Source organism: Coccinella septempunctata, chromosome 3 (assembly GCF_907165205.1).
Source record: "Coccinella septempunctata chromosome 3, icCocSept1.1, whole genome shotgun sequence".
Classification (NCBI taxonomy): domain Eukaryota; kingdom Metazoa; phylum Arthropoda; class Insecta; order Coleoptera; family Coccinellidae; genus Coccinella; species Coccinella septempunctata.
Genome location: NC_058191.1, coordinates 11,008,903 through 11,032,068, shown reverse-complemented (window position 1 = coordinate 11,032,068; position 23,166 = coordinate 11,008,903). Strand labels below are relative to the sequence as shown.

The 23,166-nt window shown below is 35.6% G+C and overlaps 2 protein-coding genes across 2 annotated transcripts in view; one reads left to right on the top strand and one right to left on the bottom strand.

The window, feature by feature from the left end:
* LOC123309209 (protein goliath-like) overlaps positions 1 to 23,166 on the bottom strand; it is a 96,411-nt gene that overhangs the window by 26,143 nt on the left and 47,102 nt on the right. The window contains exon 3 of the mRNA XM_044892195.1: positions 1,504 to 1,636. Within this exon, the coding sequence (XP_044748130.1) occupies positions 1,504 to 1,636 (133 nt within the window). The remainder of the gene's footprint in view (positions 1 to 1,503; positions 1,637 to 23,166) is intronic.
* LOC123309210 (protein lethal(2)essential for life-like) lies at positions 9,587 to 10,250 on the top strand. The gene has a single exon (XM_044892196.1). It carries the CDS (start codon positions 9,697 to 9,699, stop codon positions 10,183 to 10,185), a length of 489 nt encoding a protein of 162 aa, XP_044748131.1. The 5' UTR covers positions 9,587 to 9,696; the 3' UTR covers positions 10,186 to 10,250.

The following is a 23,166-nucleotide window of genomic DNA, read 5'->3' as shown; positions in this document are numbered from 1 at the left end:
TTATCATATTTTTAGCTGTGAAGAAGTCTGAATATAGAGACGAAACGTCGCTTAGTTAAAATGTTGTTTTTGAAAGGCTGTCCTATTCCCATCTAAGAACATAGATACATGGAATGGGCATTCAGAGCTACGAATGAATTGTTTGTAGTCCACACATTCGATGTTTCTCTCTCTAGCGCGACACTAAGACAGTAGCGTTTTATTGAAAAATTCACATGCGTCCTGTCTATTCGTACTGAAAATTGATGCGCCAATGGTGTCCGAATCAACTGTCTCAATTGTGATTGGCGACACTAAGCAACTATCTCACTCCAGTCTTTGGAATGTTTATTTTCCATTCCATATTCCATGAATCTATGTTCTAAGATTCCCATTATCCTTCATTGTTTTCATAACTGAAAAAGACGTGAATATTATTGTAAAAATAAAAACATTTCTTTTATTGTCGGAAGGGTGTAACTTTTTCGGTGAAAGGTTTTTCGAAAAATTTTATACCAAATACCCAACTACATTTATTCGATGTTATTTAGATACACCCTATATAATAATATAATGGTGGTTTATTTTTCATGAATACTTATTGCAGTTCCGAAATATTTATTCCTACAGAATTCTTCTAACTTGACGTCAATTTTCGACGTTCTCGACGATGAATATGATCAATCTCATACACCACACACGCACATAAAACGATAAAACCTGAAGCTGACACACAGGTTTTACATTTTGAGGCGAACGTTCGAGTTAATGGAAACGACCTTTCTTGATCTGTTGAATTGTTGTTTTTGTTTTGATTCGGCTATTTTTAACCAGTGGGAAAAGCAGCATTATCGGACCTATTACAAACAGGTTGTTAGCGAGAAAAATATGCATTTTAAGAATAGCTTCTTTATCAGATATGTATCAAAGTTTGAAAACAGCGATTTGCGTGGTTTCAATGAAAAGGAGGAATATGTAAAATGGAGTGGAATCTTCATGAGCGTGATCTTTATGAATGGAGTCTTTCAATAACATTTCTAAACTCTTGAAGAAATGGAAACACAATATTCGATGTTGTCATTTTGTTGACTTGGATGAGAAAATCTGCAGATTATTAATTCATAGATTCTTTTTATGATTACGATCCAAGTTCATGTGTCATACCATATCAAATTATTGGTGGTATTCTGCTTTCATCTGTAAGACAATATGTTTTCATAAGCTTAAAGGAGAATTGCAATTCTGGATGTTTTAAGTAGCCTGCAGAAATCCGTAATTATTTACGAATAGTAGTTCAAAGGTAACACTGTAAAGAAGATAGTTAAAGGAACATTCACGCATACTGACAAAAAACTACCGGGAGCGAACATTAACAGTTATTGGAATTCGAAATTTTTTATAGCTTAGTCATCTGTCGTTTGGTTTGTTTATTGTGATGCATTTTGTGCTTTCGTCTCAGGTATGTTGAAATTGTGTAGAAGTTGCAATAAACCTCGTTATACCATCTTTTTTAAATTCTCTTACCTGTTTATATTAGCAGCTCTCGAAGTTGTTTTCGACGCTACAGTGATATGTACGAATACTTTATTTGATTTTTCCGTCAATGTTGCTAGTTCTTCGCCCTTCCACTTGTAAGTAAACACAGCGCAGATGTTTCCTGAAATAAAAAAAATGCAATTACAAAAAGTGAATGTTTTGATCGTTGTGTTTGAAATTAATTTTTCTTTTCGACTAGTGAAACACCCGCAATTGCACACTTTCGAACTATTGAAATTCCTTACTTTTTATTTTCATAATGAACTGAGAACTGAGGATTTTACAATTCAATTCAATAGATACCTAACCCTAATTGGAATATTTTGATCACTAATTGATCAAAAAAAATCACAAAAAATTTACCATACTTCGAAATCTGAAAATAGTACCGCCCAGATGAAAAATACCCACAGAAATCTTCCACTCTTTCAAATGAGCAGATTTCCAGGAAACAAGCAGCACAAAAGATCAGGTTGCAGAAAAATATCTTAATAGTTAACTCTTGTAACAAAAATTTTAATCTGAATTTTAAGAAAAAGAAATCAACTTATCAGAGCATCTTCTGAAATGAAGGAATCTGCTGAAGGGGAACTACAATAATATGTCCAGTACTATCAATCTTAGAAAAAACTATTGCTTCTAATCATTGAAAAGTTGTAGAGAACATGGTGATATTATCTTTTTGTATAACATCCTGCATACTTCATAGATAATTCACTATTAGTTTCACATCGGATTTTTTATAATTCTCGTCTATTTTGACCTTCCAACAGCGGATTAACAAATACCAGAATACCAGCGATATATCTCTCTTTCTACACCCACTACATAACAGGCCCGAGATTGCAAAAAGGCCATTCACTTCGAGCTAACGAAACACGTGAAATACAAGCCCATTCCCGTTAAAAAAAAACGTCGAGTGTCTATCGAATTTCTCCAGTAGTCATTTCCGCTATTCGACCTCTGCACCGAATAATGAAACGGAATATAGGTCATTTAACAATGCCGCGACATGAAGAAAGTCCCGTTTTAATTAATACGACAGTATCGTGTTGTGTTAGGGTGTAAATTCGCATATGGCGTGGCCATTTCGGTCGAGTTGGTTAATGAATTACATTGAAAGCAGAAAAACTATAATATCCGCCCGGGCTGTAATGAAAAAATTTTTTTTTCGGGTGTTTTACATATTTATGTATGATGAGAGTCGCATATATTTTGATGCAGAATAAAATAACTATGTTGTGGGAATTTTTTATATCGGAGGAAGACATGTATCCTTCCAGAGGGTCTATGGCCTGACGAGTGAAAAACGCTGAATACTGAATAAATATTAAAATATTACGAGCCGGTAATGCGAGCAGTAATGTTCTTGTTCTATTTTTCACTAAGTTAGTCAGTATTTTCCAGCACGATGTTAGATGTTATGTTTTGAGAACAAGCAATGTGATTTTATCAGAATTATTTTCATTACTTTTGAAAACAGTCTTCATTTATACACTTCAAAAGACTCTTTGCATTAGGGATAGGATAGCTCGGAAGCATGCCTCAAGAGCTTCTTCGGGAGATAAAAATCGTAAAAAACGCAGTTCATCTAAAGGCGCATTTATACCAAACGAGCATTATTCGCGAACACTGTTTGCAAACAGTAGTACGGGCGGTGTAAACAGTCATCGGCGCCGAACAGAGTTCGCAAACCTTGTTTTCGAACGTTTCAGAGAGCTCGAGCTCATTTCGCCACATGCCGGTAAAGTAACGTTTCATTATAAAGCACTGTTTGCGAACAATGCACGCAATATGCACAGGCGGTGTAAACACTGATCGACGCCGAATAAAGTTTACGAAGCCTGTTTCAAAACGTTTTAAAATGCTCGATCCCGTTCCGTCTCATGTCGGTAAACCGACGAATCATCAAAGGGATTCGGATTTCCTTGCACATCTGGCGTCATATCATCGAAATCACCGGTGGACCGTGATAAGTTATTGGGTCTTGGTATTTAATTTATTTTGAATTTTGGTGAGATCTCTTGAATCGTGATTTCATAATTAATCAATCCATTTGAAATGGAGTCCATTTACGATGGCTTCACAGACAGACGATAATAATTTTCGATATTGATGGTTTTGAAATTCGGTAAAGGTACATGACACCATAAGTAGCCTAGGCTGACCAGATTATCCAATGTTCAATGACGGACGGACCTGATCAAAAGAAAAAATTTTTTTTACCATTTTTTCCGATTCAGCCCTGATAAGAAGATATAGCCATTTTAGGTTTTCATAATGAGCTGTGCCACCCCTTGAAAAACAAATTACCTTCAAAATAACTAAATGAATCTGTGACGTCTGTGGATCTTTCAAAAAGAGTTGCATTCGGTCAAAATTACCCAATTTTTCGAATTTCACAGATATCTTTTATTTTTGAAATTACTCGAAAACTATATTTTTAAATTCATTTCATTCGATAAAGCGTAGAAATAACATTTTTTTAATATTTTTCAACAACCTGTATCTTTTAAACCGAGCCGATTCGGAAAAAACGGTATAGGAAAAAAGTGTTTCTTTTGACCTCAAGATTCTACTGTGAAATATTTGTACGAGTCTATAAGACTCAACCTGTATATGATTCCAGCTACTCAGTTTCCTACAAGGTATGGCGATAAAAAAAATCTATTTATTGAAAATAGAGAAATAATAAAAGTCTATTACAACACAAAAACGAAAATTTAATAATATTAATATAATGATTGTGCATTACACTGTGGAATGAGAAGAGTGCTTCAGGCGTTTCTAGAGAAGCTTCTTCATCCCCAAAATTTGAATGCCTCAAATATTTGGTCAGGGAGGAAGACGCTGCTGCATTAAATTTTTTTTTATGTTCGTAACTTGAAACATGCCGTACATTATCTCTTCTTCCTCTAAATGCAATCTGAATTGGCCCAAACACTTCGTACATTGGACTTCAGAATCAAGTTTTGTGTTTTAAAAAATGGAAATTCTTTCGAAAGATCTTCCATAAATTTGCACTTTCTTTTTTTAATATCCATCTCAAATAATCTTGAGAAAAATACTGAATTAAATTTAAGATTTTGAGGGACATTTTGACGGACGTTTTCCAGTGACGGACTTCTTGGACGATTGACGGACTGTCCGTCACAATGACGGACGTCTGGTCACCCTACCGTAGCCATAAATCGTTAGTGCCAGTCTAACCGACGCTGGAATGCTCTCTCGATGATTGGTGTCTTCCTTGACACTTTTTCCTCAATTTTGTCCGATAATGACATGCGGCAGAAATTTCTAAAAAGTTCAGTTTCGTCCGCTCTCAAGTCATCTAGCAGCTGGGTATAATTTCTTCCTTTCAGAAAAGAATTCACCCAGGTTGTTCGTCTCCTCCTTTGGCGTAGAGTTCATTTGAGAGATTATTACTATCAGAGACTCTGAGTACTATAGATTCAGTAGAAATTGCAATTTATTGCAATTTTTACTAATTGCATTATAGATAATGAGTGTTTCCTGTCGGTGCACTTTAGAGAGACCTCGTTGAATTATCAAGAACAACTGCTCGTTCGGACAGGCGCGGGCTGTGTGAACACCTCCCATTCTGAGTTCTCGAACGTTTGAAAACATTTCAAAACGTTTCGAAACGTTTTGAAACCTTCGAAAACAATGCTCGTTTGGTGTAAATGCACCTTAAAGGGAACAAGAAGAAGTCATTGTGTGCTAAGTTGTGTAAAGGCGCATTTATACCAAACGAGCATTATTCGCGAACACTGTTTGCAAACAGTAGTACGGGCGGTGTAAACAGTCATCGGCGCCGAACAGAGTTCGCAAACCCTGTTTTCGAACGTTTCAGAGAGTTCGAGCTCATTTCGCCACATGCCGGTAAAGTAACGTTTCATTATAAGGAACTGTTTGCGAACAATGCACGCAATATGCACAGGCGGTGTAAACACTCATCAACGCCGAATAAAGTTTACGAAGCCTGTTTCAAAACGTTTTAAAATGCTCGATCCCTTTCCATCTCATGTCGGTAAACCGACGAATCATCAAAGGGATTCAGATTTCCTTGCACATCTGGCGTCATATCATCGAAATCACCGGTGGACCGTGATAAGTTATTGGGTCTTGGCATTTAATTTATTTTGAATTTTGGTGAGATCTCTTGAATCGTGATTTTATAATTAATCAATCCATTTGAAATGGAGTCCATTTACGATGGCTTCACAGACAGACGATAATAATTTTCGATATTGATGGTTTTGAAATTCGGTAAAGGTACATGACACCATAAGAATCTCCCGTAGCCTAGGCTGACCAGATTATCCAATGTTCAATGACGGACGGACCTGATCAAAAGAAAAATTTTTTTTTACCATTTTTTCCGATTCAGCCCTGATAAGAAGATAAAGCCATTTTAGGTTTTCATAATGAGCTGTGCCACCCCTGGAAAAACAAATTACCTTCAAAATAACTAAATGAATCTGTGACGTCTGTGGATCTTTCAAAAAGAGTTGCATTCGGTCAAAATTACCCAATTTTTCGAATTTCACAGATATCTTTTATTTTTGAACTTCAAATTACTCGAAAACAATATTTCCAAATTCATTTCATTCGATAAAGCCTAGAAATAACATTTTTTTTTATATTTTTTAACAACCTGTATCTTTTAAACCGAGTCGATTCGGAAAAAACGGTATAGGAAAAAAGTGTTTCTTTTGACCTCAAGATTCTACTGTGAAATATTTGTACGAGTCTAAAAGACTCACCCTGTATATGATTCCAGCTACTCAGTTTCCTACAAGGTATGGCGATAAAAAAAATCTATTTATTGAAAATAGAGAAATAATAAAAGTCTATTACAACACAAGAACGAAAATTTAATAATATTAATATAATGGGTGTGCATTACACTGTGGAATGAGAAGAGTGCTTCAGGCGTTTCTAGAGAAGCTTCTTCATCCCCAAAATTTGAATGCCTCAAATATTTGGTCAGGGAGGAAGACGCTGCTGCATTAAATTTTTTTTTATGTTCGTACCTTGAAACATGCCGTACATTATCTCTTCTTCCTCCAAATGCATTCTGAATTGGCCCAAACACTTCGTACATTGGACTTCAGAATCAAGTTTTGTGTTTTAAAAAATGGAAATTCTTTCGAAAGATCTTCCATAAATTTGCACTTTCTTTTTTAATATCCATCTCAAATAATCTTGAGAAAAATACTGAATTAAATTTAAGACTTTGACGGACATTTTGACGGACGTTTTCCAGTGACGGACTTCTTGGACGATTGACGGACTGTCCGTCACAATGACGGACGTCTGGTCACCCTACCGTAGCCAAAAATCGTTAGTGCCAGTCTAACCGACGCTGGAATGCTCTCTCGATGATTGGTGTCTTTCTTGACACTTTTTCCTCAATTTTGTCCGATAATGACATGCGGCAGAAATTTCTAAAAAGTTCAGTTTCGTCCGCTCTCAAGTCATCTAGCAGCTGGGTATATCCTTTCAGAAAAGAATTCACCCAGGTTGTTCGTCTCCTCCTTTGGCGTAGAGTTCATTTGAGAGATTATTACTATCAGAGACTCTGAGTACTATAGATTCAGTAAAAATTGCAATTTATTGCAATTTTTACTAATTGCATTATAGATAATGAGGGTGCCATGTCGGTGCACTTTAGAGAGACCTCGTTGAATTATCAAGAACAACTGCTCGTTCGGACAGGCGCGGGCTGTGTGAACACCTCCCATTCTGAGTTCTCGAACGATTGAAAACATTTCAAAACGTTTCGAAACGTTTTGAAACGTTCGAAAACAATGCTCGTTTGGTGTAAATGCACCTTAAGGCGTACGTGTCAATTCTCTGGGAAGAGGAGGTGAAATTCACCCTTCCGAATTCAGCAAATGAAAAAGCTTTTGGAATAACCCTGTTAAGGCTCTATGAATATGTGCACCAAATTTCAAACCCTTCATTCATTTTTAAGACCAATTTTCGATTTATTCTGTGGACTCTGAGAAAGAATTCTCAGAATATCGTTCCTTAGAGCTTCATAAAAACGTACACTGAAGTTCAAACTCTTTATTCAATTTTTAGACCTATTTTCGATTTATTCCGTGAACTCTGAGATGAGGGGTGAAAGCCACCCTTCCAAGTCCTGCAAATGAAAAAACTCAGCTCTCGGAATGTCGTTTTATAGGGCCTTATGAATATGTTCACCGAATTTCAAACCCTGTATTCATTTTAGGACTTATTTTCGAATTATTCCGTGGACTCTGAGTAGGGGGGGTGGGAAATTCAGCCTTCCAAGTCCTACAAATGAAAAAGCTCTTGGAATATCGTTTTATATGGCCTTATGAATATGTACACCGAATTTCAAACCCTTTCTTCATTTTTGAGACTAATTATCGATTTATTCTGTAGACTCTGAGAAAAGGGGGGAAATTCACCTTTCCAAGTTCTGCAAAAGTAAAAGCTCTCGAAATATCGTTCCTTACGGGTTTATAAATACGTAGACCGAACTGCAAAATCTTTATTCATTTTTTACACCTATTTTCGAATTTTTCTGTGGACCTTGAGAAGGGAAGTGAAATTCACCCTTCTGCAAATGATGAATTAATCGGAATGTCGTTTTTTACGACTCTATGGATATGTGCACCAAATTTCAAACCCTTAATTTATTTTGGAGACCAATTTTTTATTATAAAGGGTGTTTCAAATTGCGCGGGTTTTTTTTTTTTTGAATAAATAAGATATAGTATAGTGAGAAGGGGTTACAGTTCACTGCGACCTTAAGGTCTATTGTGCCCAAATAAGATATAGCTGGCGCACCGAATTCGTCTAATTTTGGCATTTAAAAAGTACGATGTACGACATTTATAAAAATGGCTTCGTACATGGTACAACAACGCGTTCAAAGTGTTAAGTCATTTCATGACAATCAGCGTTCTGTGAAAAGTGTTTTTAGAAAATTACGTGAATTTTATGGTTTACATTATCGTCCATCTGAAAGCAAAGTTGGTTGAATTATTAACAAATTTCAAGAGACCGGTTCGGTTATAATCGAATTTTTGTGGCCAGAATATTGATAAAGAGGACATTTGGTTTCAACACCTCACTTTGCAAATGACACAATTGATTTATTGAAACAATAATTTCCTGAGACGAATAATCTCTAGAAACGCTGATGTCAATTGGCAACCAAGATCATATGATTTGACACCGTTGGACTTTTTTCTTTGGGGGTTATGTGAGAAGCCAGGTCTATAAGAATAATCAACAATCGATTTCTGAACTGAAGAATGAAATAATTCGTGTCATAAGTGAGTTAGAGCCTTAATTATGTCAAAATTTCATTGAAAATTTGAACAAAAGAGTAGACGACTGTAGAGCTGCAAGAGGAGGCCATTTGGCAGATATTATTTTTCGTACATAAATGACATGACTGATACTTCAATTACCAATAAAAGTTTTTGAAAACGATTGCAAATTATGTGTTTTATTTATTTTTAAAAAAAAACCGCGTAATTTGAAACACCCTTTATTTCGAATATCCACTTTAGAGGTTAAAGTCACACATCAACTTACTGAAAAATCTTTGAAATAGTATTTTGAGTGAAGACTACGAGTTTGAAAGAATTCATTCATTTCCGAGACCTAATATCAATTTCAGTATGCACAGACGAAAAAAAGTACGCGAATCCACTCGCCAAACGGCAGCTAGATCTGACTGCTAGCACCAGTAAAGACCGCTTAAAGAGTTTCTTTGATAACTGTGCACAATATACGTCAAAATTAAAAGATTTAAAGTTTTCTTTGCGATTGGTGCTTCCACATCTGCTGTAGTTCCTCAAAAAAAGAGTGACCATGCCTTAGATGGAAATAGGGTACCTACATAGCTTCACTGTGCTGAGCCCTCTGACTGTAGGTACTGCTAGCTGTGTGTGTGTGTGTCATATAATTGCTATGAATAAATAATCCACACATTCGCAGCTTCTGAGTCTGGTAGTGAAATAGATGGAACGAATGATAATTTTCATTATATCGCACCAGTAGATGATTTCTATGAAACTTTCCCCTTTGCATAAACGCAAATGTCAATCATTTCGAAATTGACAAATTCATAATCATCCCGAAATTAAGAAACCCCATTTCATCAATTCCGAACACAATCGAGGTCATCTCAAAATGGCCGAAGGCAACCATCCCTACAACGTTCCAGTGAGGCTCAGTAAAACGAACGTCTTGACAAGCGAATTCGATAACATGTGGGATAACTTCGGCAAGGAAATGAAGGCGATGCAAGAAGAGATGAACAGGTTCCAGGAAGCCATGTTCAGTAGAGCCTTCACCTCACCGCATGGCTTCACAACGCCTCTCATCCAAGACGCGGGTAACGGTCGCCAAGAACTCAAGCTTAGATTCGACGTCAGCCAGTACACGCCCGAGGAGATTGAGGTTAGGACGGAAAATAACCATCTTCTGGTGCACGCCAAACACGAGGAGAACGACGGTACGAAGAGGGTTTACAGGGAGTACAACCAGCAGTTCATGCTACCACAAGGTATCAGTCCGGATTCCGTACAGAGCAATCTTAGCGCTGATGGTGTGTTGACTGTGCAGGCGCCAATCCCTCAGCTTCCTGATGCGCAGAAACATCTGGCAATTAGAAGATGAAACTATTCTTATATGAAGCATATTCATAAACAGCAAAACAACAGTAAATGAATTTGATGAAAATGTCTGAATCTTTTATTCTAATGGACATATAGTATCTAATTGCATGTTCTAGCATTCCGAAGATTTCTGGCCGTCCTCAGCAGTAGTACGGCAGTACTTCTTTTTGTATGACACTATAGATGGTTTCGTCCAATTTCAGTTTCTTCGGTATCAGGCCTGTTGATGAAATGACAATAAGAATGGTCCTGATATCTTTCAACTTTCATTGTCTCCTGGTTTGTTCCTCGAGGTTTCTGTATTTTGAAAATTTATCGATGTGTCTATATACAGTCCCTGGCCATATTATTAGACGCATTGATTCGATGCAAAATTTCAATATTGAATTATTAAATTGAATGTATATGTTACATATACTTCATCTGTAAATGGTTTTCACATATAATATATCATATTCAATAAAAAATATTGATTTATTGATGATTGAACATGAAATTCTAATATTTTGCTGAGCCACCCTGTGTAGCTATGAGAGTTTCATACTATCAATGCAGAATTTTTCGGTTTGCTGCATTCGAAGATAATGATTTCATATGTGGATTATCGAAATAACGTCCGAACCTGCAGAATGCAAGAAGTCCACTGGAAGACATAGTACTGAATCATACTTAAGTACTTACACTACAGCATCAAAAATAAATGCCAAATAGAACAATTTAATGAGAGTCGTAGATAAAACTGACATTCTGTGGAAATGAAATTCAAATATTCTGCTTTTTCCTCGGGCAAAACCCGTAAATATAAAAAAAATCCTCAGTGCGTCTAATAAACTGGCCAGGGACTGTAGTAGGTTGTTATTATTTGGAATCGCCAGGTGGATGAAGATCTTTATTCAGTAATATGAGGTCAGGTCTATTGTGCGTAATTTTCTGGTCTGTGAGAACAGTGCGATCCCAGTAGAGCTTATGATGATCATTCTCAATACATAGTCAATACATAGTCTGGGTGGTAATTGTAATAAGGAACCTTTTTTGACTACGTAGGTTGGTATTTTATTGCCAATTCTTGGTGTAAAATCATGTCTATTCTTGTACTTTGAGGCTGCGAACTTCTGGCATCCTCCGGTGATGTGCTGGATGGTTTCATGTGTCGCACAGCCATAAAGCCATTGAGGTGTCCTTGGCGATATATTTCATATAGTTCCTTGTTGGAATCACTGGATCTTGGATGGCAATGATGAATCCCTCTGTCTCAGGAAATAACCTTCCGGAAGGATAACTGAATCTATTATTAGCGGTTGTTTGCATCCTTGGCTGTCTTTGGCGCATCCTTTCTGTTGAGTGGTGATGATGTTATTCTTTTAACAATGGTTATAAATGCGGTTTGAAATGCACGATGTGATTCACTTATTCAGCGTTGGAAGTTTGAAGACATGTGATTGATCGATATTTGGATGGATCTTCTGTATTCCTTTGGTCTTTAGGTAACAGGTATGTTGTGTCATGTGATATTTGATGACCTCATTTATTGCCACGGTTCAAATCTTATTATTATTATTATTAATCAAGGTTTCTTGATCAAGGAGTTCTGTAAACCATTAGGTCCAGGTGTTTTCCAGTTGTGAAGTTCTTTGATAGCTGATTTCACTATTTCAATTTTGATAATGACATATTGCATCGGTTCGTAATTCAGATCTTCAGATTTGTCATCTTCAATCCATCTAATATCTCCATTGAACTGAGGTTTCGTAGATAATTGCTCTGACCGGAATTGTTCAATGGTTTTCTTTGGTGGTAACTTTCCATTTTCTCCTAGAGGCGATGTGAGTGACCGGTAAAAAGTTTCTTATTATAGTCCCCTTTCCTGCTATCATTGCTTTTCTATCTCCTCAGACGTTTCGCATACAGAGTTTTAGTTTCTGCTTTAATGTGTCAAGGCAGTGGTGAGCTGTAGTATTCTTTATCTTTCGTTCTGTGTGTTCTGTTCCTAGTCATGATTTCCTTAGCCATTATTATTATTTTCGTACCTCGATTCTCTTTCAAGTACTCCGTCAGTCTCTTCTTAGAGTTTCTGTTTTGTTTTATAGTCGTTTCTGCCATGGTGGCATATATAATTTATGCAAACTTGGAATATTATTATTATACATATTATTATTATGAAATATATCAAAAACTACTGTTATCTTTAGGGATGAAGTCATTGTCAGAATAATGATATGGAGGGCTATTGTTTATGGAAGTAGGTCATCTTTGGTATTGATTAAAGGTAACATGACGTTGTCTAACAAGATAATGCCAGACCACATGCATCCAGAATTACATTGAGTCATTTGAAGACAATCAAGTAGTTTTGCTGCCTTGGCCCCCTACATCTCCTGATCTTTCACACATAGATCACTTATGTGACATTATTGTTGAAAATTAATTAGTACTGAGTATGCTTCTAGTTTTGCAGGATCATTTGGTAAGTCTACTCACCCTACTCACATATATCGCGTGCTTTGGAATGTAAGGCAGACACAAAATGTGATGGTAAGAGGATTCAGGGTTACCAGGGAGAAGATCAGATCTTCTGATTTTTATAGATTGCCACAGATCCACAATATTCTTCCCACCTATCTGAAAAGCCCACAAAGTTACTATTCTCTGAAGCGTAGAACACATCGCTGGTTGCTTGACTGTTGAACTTTTCTGATTATATTCTTTGCATTGTGTTTGTAATTTCATAGTCATGCAGCTTATCCATTACTTTGATTGGACAGAGTTCATACACAAGCCTTAGATGACTTTTCTGAGCTCTCTCAAATTTTGAATTGTATTGTTTGCTGTTAGGGTGATTATTATTAAATTATTATTAGTGTACCTTCTCACTAGTTATGAGCAATTGTTTTTAATTCAGTCGTTTCTAATGTAACATTTTCTACGCTTCCATTAACGAAGTCCTATTTGCAGATTTTCAGTTAACAAATGCATCTCTAGGTTCTAATTTTTCAACTCTCTCTCTCTCTCTCGCTCATCCCTTATTCATAACGGTAGAAATGATGGCAGCCGTAAAGCATCACGCTCAATTTCCCCCATCTCAATTGCATGAGTTCTTATCTAAATATTAATGGCCAGCATGTCAATCTAGGTTTATCAACCTCCCGCGAGGCTCTTACCGCGGCCATCATTCGAAAATTACTCTTAGCACGTGTCCGTAAGATTGGGTAAGGCTCACAGACCCGACCCCTCACAAAGATGACTAACAGCCAATTCTGTCCCATTCTACCTCCCCGATTACTATAATCGGGCACTTAAAGGCAGACGAACAGTAATGCGGGCCTCAGGCCGCTATAAATAGTGACCCCCAGGGAGGCAATAATTAAATTGGTACGTATGTGCAACAACAAACGATTGTTTCAGTGCAGTGGTCGAACAGCTGGCCGACCGTTGGTGTTTGCTGAGGCCAATGTGCACACGGAAGGCGAACGAACTTATCTCACGGGGTTGATGTGTCAACAACCGTAATTGAAAGTATCATCAGTCTTCAGCTATGTTTTCATATAAGGCTGGAACAACCAGGACGTGAGGAAACTGATAGATCAAGAATTGAGTGAAATAGAAGAATTCTCATGGAGGGAAATTGTTGTCTACTCTTAAGCGTTTAGCCCAGATTTAAATTGTTTCATATCGAAGGTTCCATTGGATGGTTAACCTTCTTGAGCATCCAGGATTGAACTATTCACTGACCTATTAAAAAAATCCTTTTACCGAAGACTTATTACACTATGTTGATAATAAAATTTAAAATTTCACCTGCACAATATTCAGTATTCTCAGTTTCATTGATTTCTAATCGTTGGATTATCTGGGCACATTTCATTCTTAATTTCGAATATAATTTAAACTTACGAAGTTTTATCACGAAAAACATTGAATTCTAGAGCGTAATGGAGAGAAAATATTTCGAAGGCACAATAGTCTCCTGATGGCATTCAGAAATGGGCGATTACTGCTATGCTTATTTCAAATTTTGGTAAATTTCATTAGCTTAACTTGTATGTTTACTCATCTACACAGGGTATTTTCAGAGATAACAAATCATAAAAAACTCAGTTAGTTATATCATGAAAAATTCCGTATATCCCCGAAGTCTTATGCAATGCCATCAAATTTCGAGTACGGGTCTGATTCTTACACAAGAAAGTCATCCGCGTGAAAACAGATGATATTTCTAAATTTCCGCTACAAACTTCATTATTTCAAATGGAACACCTTATGTATTATAACTTTTTTAGCTCCTCTATCTTCATCTGAGTATTTTTGTCACTTACATTTCTCTTCCTATTCCTGATACTTTCAGAGATATATTAACGGTTTTCCACAAAAAAATTCCAAGAATAGGCATAGAAAAGACATTTCATATTTTGAGGAGCTAAAATTTTGAAAGTAGGTCACTGAGATCCCGAGGATGAGTTTAGTGTGAAAAAAAACTCGGTTTGTGATATACAGAATATTCCAAAATTCGTCGACTTTCCTATCGATACAAAAAGTTTTTTTTTCAGATGAATAATCAATGGAAAACACCCTTCACACAATATCGCAATTTTGGTATCTCTCAAACATATAACATTTTTTAAATTCTCCCAATTGTTTCCCTATAATTTTTTTGTTTGAGTTTTTCACCAATTTTCCGATTTTGATTTCTCGATTGTGAATGTATTTTTGGATATCGATTGAAATTCATTCTGGGAGGATTCTGCATTTCCCTAAACTTTTTAGAGTTTTCACTCTACCCCGACAATGAACTGGAAATAAAAAACTTTGAAATTATATTTTTATATTGTAACGTTTTGGAGTCTATATCAGACTCCTTCATCAGACGAAAATCAATTTTCGAAAATCTTCTGAATTGTATCTTTTGTTTGACATTAATTGTCAATACATAGAAATAGAGGAACGTTGATTCATTTTATTTTGAAATTACCGGATGACAGTTCCTTCTTCAGTAAATTGATCCAAATATGATCTATTCCTACCGAATAATCTGCCAAATTATTATTTTGATCCAATAAAATACACGTACTCTTTAATCTTTCGTTTATAATGGTCCGGCTCCGTATTCCAATCCATCATGTGGTCTCCTGTGTTAGAACAAACGTGATCTGCGATCTGTGATCTATTAATTTCTCTATTTTCAATAATAATTTTCTGTTCGCGTTTTTTTATTTCTAAAGGTCTGGACGTTTCACCTGTATAAGTTTTACCTTTTACCACAAATACAGGGAATGTAATTTTTTCTAGTTGATTTGCTCCTGACAAATAAGTGCAAGAATTTACGCAGGAGCAAATCGTTTATTTAACTATTTTAATTGATTTTGTTTCAGAGATTGGGAGTGAAAACCCTAAAAAGTTTCAGGAAATCTATTTTTATGAAAAAAATTAACGGAATCATGTGACTGACGAACATCCTCAAATGAACTTTTCTGTTATTCTTTCTCAAGATAGAAATTCGTCTGAAAATTAAATGCATCATCAGGATTTTATGTAGACTGTGGGGAGCAAAATTCATATCTCCGTTGTTTACTATTTCGAAAAGGTGTTTTTTTTTCAAAGATACGCAACTTTTCATGAATAAATGAGGTGTTTGTTGAACACCCTCGATTGAGGGTTGAGGATAGTTGAGTTTTCAAAATGGTAACCCTAATGGTGATGTGAGCTCTTTCCAGATTCTTTTCGGAACCATCAGAATATGCTCCCTTTCAAAAAATTCGTCTTCACAGTTGAGAAAATGTTACTACGGTGTTCATGAATTGTTGATCGACAGAGAGTTCAGATAATGTTGGGAAATGTTGAATATTGTTCTCTTAATTGTTCAATTGTTTTTGATTCGTTTCTGTCTGTTATTTTTTTCTTGTATATTGACTCATCCTATATTGTTTGTAACAATCCTTGCATCAATTCATTATAATCATCAACTTTGGGGACATAAAAAGATAAACCTTTTATTGTTCTGAGAATGTTTTGACAATTGGTTGTGTATTTTAACAAAACTTCTTTTATTATAGGAATGAAATGGTTAAACTTATCGAAGTAAAATTTTTTCTATTTTTATTTATTTTGAGGTAAACGAAATACCCAGAAGAGATTTATGTTTTCGAAGTGTTATCGGAAACATGTTTTTTTCGTAGGGTAGAAGTTGGTGAATTATAAAAATAATAAAAATCACAATAACGAAAACAAACGAAAATGTAATTGATAGGTACTTTCTTTCATCAACTACCACTTTACGAAAACGGCATGTTTTCAATAACACATCAAAATCACCAATCACTCCCAAAGTTTATGTCATTGGAATAAATGAAATTACTCCTTATGGCATAATTTTTTCAGAAAAGTGAAATGATTTTTTTGGCATCTTTATTTTGTGGAAATAAATTTGTTTGTTTCGACCCGAACCCTGTTTTATTTTCATCGCAAGGTATAAAAATATATAACAGTATATTGATCATTCATAAAAAATTCCGTTATGACGATGGAAATAGCCTCATTATAACGAAATAACAATCCGAATGAAACGGTTTCTGAATATTACAATTCATTGAATAAACCCGGTTGAACTTTATGGCTTAATAACGATTCTAGCAACATAAATCTCAAGGATAAACACAACATAAACTTCTCAATTTTCACCTTTTTGTCTTCGACTCTTTGTGAACGATATCCCTTGAAATTCGAAACGTTTGTTCGTCCTGAATTTCATGCTTCTTGTTTTCCTTCCAGTCTATTTTATTGCATACTCGTCGAGGATTACTTTCATTTTTGTTTTTGGTATATTTGTAAATCCCATCGTATTTGTTTCAAAAATACGACATATCCGAACATATGAGGCAGCAGGTTTACTTTTGAGTAGTAGACTTGTAGAGTTGAAAAAAATGCTACATAATGGTTCAAACGCCAACTCTATCAAACGTGCCAATTAGCTTTGGGATTCAAAAAGATTCGAAGCGATTGAAATCGGATTTGGACTTAATTTGCCTCAAGCCTTTTTTCCTATCATTTCCTCATCTTTTTTATTCTCTTCAGAGAGGAATACCTTGTCGCTTGTCGGCCATCTTTCAAGGCATGCAAACTTGAAGTTAGTCCACAGGGATTTTCGTAAGGTTTCTTCTCGAACTCCTTTCATGAAGTGAGAATTTATCATGGATTTTAGGTTGTTTACTGGAAATGCGAAAAAAATTCAGGAGGTGATTTTTTGTCCGCAAATATTAATATTTCGTGAAGAACCATGGGGCCACGGTTCGTACCAAGTAGTATTGAATATAACTTTTTCAAGGTTAGATTTATTAATCAAAATTTCAAATGAACTTAAACCAGCACCAAAAAGGTACTCTTGGTAAAACCGATGATTGAATAATAAAGTAATGATAGAGTTATTAATAATTACCTACATATAATTACTCAGTATGCATTATGTGAATAAAAATTTTCGTGAATGAGACCCCATGCCCATCGATAAAACGAATACATATTAAAAAATTGGGATTGAGATCTTTCCTTTCTTGAAATTATTTTTTATTTCCTCAACGCTCATTATCTTGAATACGGATGGCGTTACAAAATTCCTTTAATGAGCAACCCCAAATATTTTTCAGTTTTCTGCCAATCCTAGAGACCGGACGGGTCACCCTTTTTGAAACACCTTATATGGGGAAAACCTAAAAAATATAGTATAGTCTAGATGATTATTTTCGAAAGGTCTCCTATTAGTTGGGGAGACCTAGTGGATTTTGAAGACTAGATGATAGAAAGAATAAACGGTTCTATGATGTATGCACTTTCACCGGTGGGGAAAGCGTCTGCAGGTTTTCAAAGATGTAAAAAAAATTGTCACTTACATACTCGAGCATGTCAGATTAATGTACTGTACTCAGTACTGTATATGCCTTACATGTCTGCGATAATAAATTTATATTTAGTTGTTTGGTAGGGCTGGCTATAAGGAAGAGTTGAAAGTGTTAAAAAAATAAAAAAAATGCGAGTGTGTCAGATTTTTGGAGGATTTGTTAATTGGACCTAAAGGGGGGATTTTCTTAATCTGACAGTTTGAAGATGATTACAAGGCATTTTTTTTAAATATCTACCTTCATGATCGTTTCTGTATTCATTATAAAAGTTGTAGATGAGAAAATTCTATACAATTGTCTGAAACAATTTTACATACTCTTAACCGTTTTCGAGTTAGAAGACGTTAAGGGCGAGGAGCTTAGCCACACATGCGAAAGGCCAAGGTCAATGTAGAAACCTAGTCTAATGTACATTCATCGTCATATATCCCACAAATGTTCGAGGGTAGAAAAAATGGCTTCGGATAAAATTTGTAGAAAATGTTATACTCTACAACTTTAAAAATGAATACGAAAAGGATTTGAAGCCCAGGAGAAGAGATAATTCCAAAAAACTGATTTTTGTGACCTTTATGTCCAATTTTTATTGTTTCGGCTTCCTGAAACTGTCAGATTATATTTTTTTCCTTATTCTTGAATCATTAGCTTCAAAATAAGAAAAAAGCCACCGCGCTCTAGAATACACACGTGACTTTTTTCACAAGTTTGGCGCCCTCCCACACATTTTCGTCACCCTTAAATTGTCAGTTTAAGAGAATATATTCACTTCAACATATAATTAACCACATAAATCTCAATCTGACACGCTCGAGTATGTAGAATGATCATTTTTTTTACTATTCTGACAGGCTAATTTTTGGTAGAGGTACTCTACAGGGTCCAAAGTATCTCTCCTTACATTAATCCGACACATTCGAGTAAATACCGAATTTCTCTCTTAACTATAAGTCGTATTATAACTCAAGTAATGCGATACGCGTGGTTAAGTGTCGGTGGATTTCTAAGCAATTTTTTCCCATATTTCCTTCATGACTTGTGTATCCTTAGGTATGCGATGAAGTATATCCTGATCAAATTTTACTAGCTGGTTTATATACTACTAGGTCCTTTTCTTCAAATGGAATCTGGACCTAGATTTCAAATTTGTCTGCAACTAGTATTTACATACCTAGATGGGTTCGGTATATTTTTCCCAACTGGTAGAATGAGTATTCAATTAACAGAAAAAGAAAATTCATGCGATAAATTAATAATCACCTAAATGAAAACATGACGATTTTCATGGTAACATGGATTTTGACCGATTCTCATTTCCTGTCTCTGTATTTATGAGAATTAACCTGTCGTCCTACGTGTAACCTGTCCAGACCATAGTTAAGTAAGGAAATCAGTGTCGCCATACATAAAAGTTTGGGCGGGTAGGTGCAGAAACACGAGAGTATCCACGTTAAGATATCATGTATGGAAAGTAGTCGACATTGCAGTTTTATTTCCGTTTGTATTGACCAACGTGCCGAGGTTACTCTACTACATCATTTCACCTGGGTCTTGACGAGTTAATCACCGATTTATCCAATGTCCGTTCATGGCCTAATAGATCAATGTTGTTTATGCTGTTGCGGAATTGTTTCCTTTTTTATTGTCCCGTGTGTTCTGTTGCACAACAATATATAATCAGTAGAAACGTATCTATATAGTAAATAGTAGTAATTAATAATTGTTGCTCAGAATAATCGAACATGAAGGATGTAATAATATGTAAACAAACTAGTCGACCGAGTAAGGCGTGGTTCAAAACTTTGAACTCAGTGGAGGTTAACTTGAGCTTAAGGAGTAAGCATGGAATGTCACGGGCAACAGGAAAAACAACAGAGATTCGAGTGTGAGGAGTGAAAAGGCCGGATAATATGAATTGAGAAGTGCACTTTGCAACCCTATTATCATTATGTTATTCTGATTCTCCATCCAGGTACCTATCGTAGTAGCTCTCAGAAGCCCTGTGAGCTTGTACTATTATTATCATGAAATTATACAGAGCGAGTTAAAAGTAACACATACTCAATTCATACCTTCGGTATTTATCATTTTGTGGAAAGATACTGGAACAAGTCGAATTTTATTTTGAATTATGCACCTTTTCATGTTGAGTTTGTCATGCACCCTCTACGAGGGGTGGAGTATTATTGAGTTTTTTCAAATAGTAGCCCCAAATTTGTGTGTGAAGGCTTAATATATAATATGAGATGTGCTGGATATTCGATCAAAATATGCAAGTTGATCGGGAATTATCTCAAAAACAGAAGATTTTACGTGAAAGTGGAAGGAGAATGCTCCACAACAAGAGATATAGGGGTATATTGGAGTACCCCAAGGGTCAGTACTTGGGCCACTTCTGTACAACATATAAATTCACGATATCCCGAAGAACCATGCTAACTTTATATGCTGACGACACAGGCATAGCAACTCGACACCGCAACCCAAAAGTAATAGAACGAGTTCTACAAGAAACGATTGACGAAACAAATGACTGGTGCATAAAATGGAAAATCAAGCTCAATAGACAAAAGAGCCGAGCAATATTACTTCAGAAGAGAAGACTGCGATCCACAACGAATCTAGAAGTTGACGGCGAAGAAGTCGATTGGAAAAATGAAGCCAAATATTTAGGAATAACGCTTGACAAAGGACTCACTTGGAAAAACCATATCAAACAAGCAATCGACAAAACGAAAGCAGCGATGAATAAACTCTACCCTCTGATAGGAAGGAGAAGCCACATATCGAAAGAGACAAAATTGAAGATAATCAAAGCCATTGCTAGGCCTCAACTGACTTATGGATCAGTTGCCTGGGGTTTAGCGGCAAAGAGCCATATCAAAAGAATTCAGGCCACTGAAAACAAGCTGCTACGCTGTGCAATAGATGCACCTTGATTTGTCAGGAATAGACAGATTTATAGGGACCTAAAATCCATCACGGAATTCATGAACAGAAAAGCAGAGAAATTATTCGAAACAGCGAAAAACCATCCGAATCAAGAACTCAGGAGACTAGTGGACTACGACCCAGAGGAAGACAAAAGGAGAATGCGAATTTATCGAAGGAGACCAAGAGATCAACTAAAAAGAGATTAAAATAACAACAGAAACTTATTGAAAATTTCAATAAAGTGTTAATCCAATAGAGGATAAACACATAAATCCCAGCACGATAGTGTGCGAGAAGAAAACCGACCAAGAGATGAACGGTTTATAGGCAAATGCCCGGAACCAATATTCAAGAAGCAGTTAAGGGTTTTTAGTGGGTCTCGAGCTCAGGAGAGTGAGTATCCCCACACTTGTTCCCCTTCAGAAGAGGGTGGTTCATCTTACTTGCAGTTGTCCCCCTGCTACACCAAAAAAAAAAGGCAGTTGCTGTTAATGATTTGGTGATTAATGGGATTTTCATCAATTTTTTGTAGTTCTAAGAATGAAATGGTTAAATTCATTGAAATCGAATTTTTACTCTTTTCATATAGTTTGGCGTCAATGCCATATATGGCATGCACTGTAGGATTATTCGATGTTTTATAAGTGTTATCAAAACGAGCCTTTTTAGGAGGGTAGTAATCGATGAAAGAGTTGTGAAAGATTGTGAGTGTTTTCATCAATTCAAAAGAACATTTCAAAAACATCAATACCTCCTGGGTTGATGAAAAACCTCTCATCAATGACCAAAGCAGCCTCAGCAACTATATATATCTTGCCTGAAAATTATGGTTGGCATTTACAAATTTCAACAACCCTCCACCCCGCGTGGAAGGTGCATCATAAACTGCTTATATGTAACATCCAGTTGCGCAACATAAAATAAAAATTGACCTATTCCAGCATTTTTCTACGAAATAGTAAATATTAAAAATATGAATTTTGTGCGTTACTTTTCACTCAATTTTAAAATCTGTATTTTACTTGATTGTCAGAAATATGTAGTATAATGACGAATAACATCTCATGTTTCCGAATTTACTTCGGAACTGCTTCTGCTCTCAGGTACAAGCTTGGTATAAGGTGAGCCTTCGACTCGTACAAATATTTTAACAGTAGATTCTTGAGGTCAAAAGAAACACTTTTTTTCTATATCATTTTTTCCGATTCGGCTCTGATGAAAATATATAGCCATTTTAAGTATTCATAATGTGCTGTGCCACCCCTGGAAAAACAAAATTATCTTCAAAATAACTAGCTAAATCTGTGACTTTACATAAGTGTGTATCTTCTAAAAAAAATTGCATTCCGTCAAAGTACCCAATTTGACGATTTTTCAACATCAAATTACTTAATTTCACGAGTTGGGTATTTTGAATTGTTGGTGTTTTTATGGTACGTAATGGTCATAATGAGAAAACTAGAAGATATGGGTGATACCTTTTGTGCAAAAAAGATGAAATTGACTTCATTAAAAAATTTCTTAGGGACAATCAATACCCGACAGATTTCATTGAAAAAACAATATCAAATTTAGGAAGAAAAATGTGTAACCAAAAACATAATGATGATCAGGAACCAAGAAACCATCAAGAACAACCAAATTTATTGAACGTCATTCCTTATGTTAATGGCCTTTCAGAAAAAATGAGAAGGTTCGGTTCCAAACTCAACATAAGAACTGTTTTTTAAACACAAAATTATGTAATATCTATACTAACAAAAATTAAATCTTTGAATGAAAAACAAAAATCAAAAGATTGTATTTACAACATTTCCTGTATTTGTGGTAAAACTTATACAGGTGAAACGTCTAGACTATCGTCTAGACCTCTGGACGAACGTAAAAATAATGTTTGTTCTGATAAAGGAGACCACATGATGGATTGGAATAACACTAAAATTTTAATGACAAAACCGGATCAATATTATAAACGAAAGATTAAAGAGTGCATGTGTATTTTGTTGGATCAAAATCAGAAATTGGCTTTCGTCTAATGAAGGAGTCTGATATAGACTCCGAAACGTTACCATTCATAATTTATAATTTGAAAGTTCCTTTTTTCGGTTCATTTTCAGGAAACAATTTTTTCTACTTGATTTTCTCCTGATAAATTAGCTCAAGAA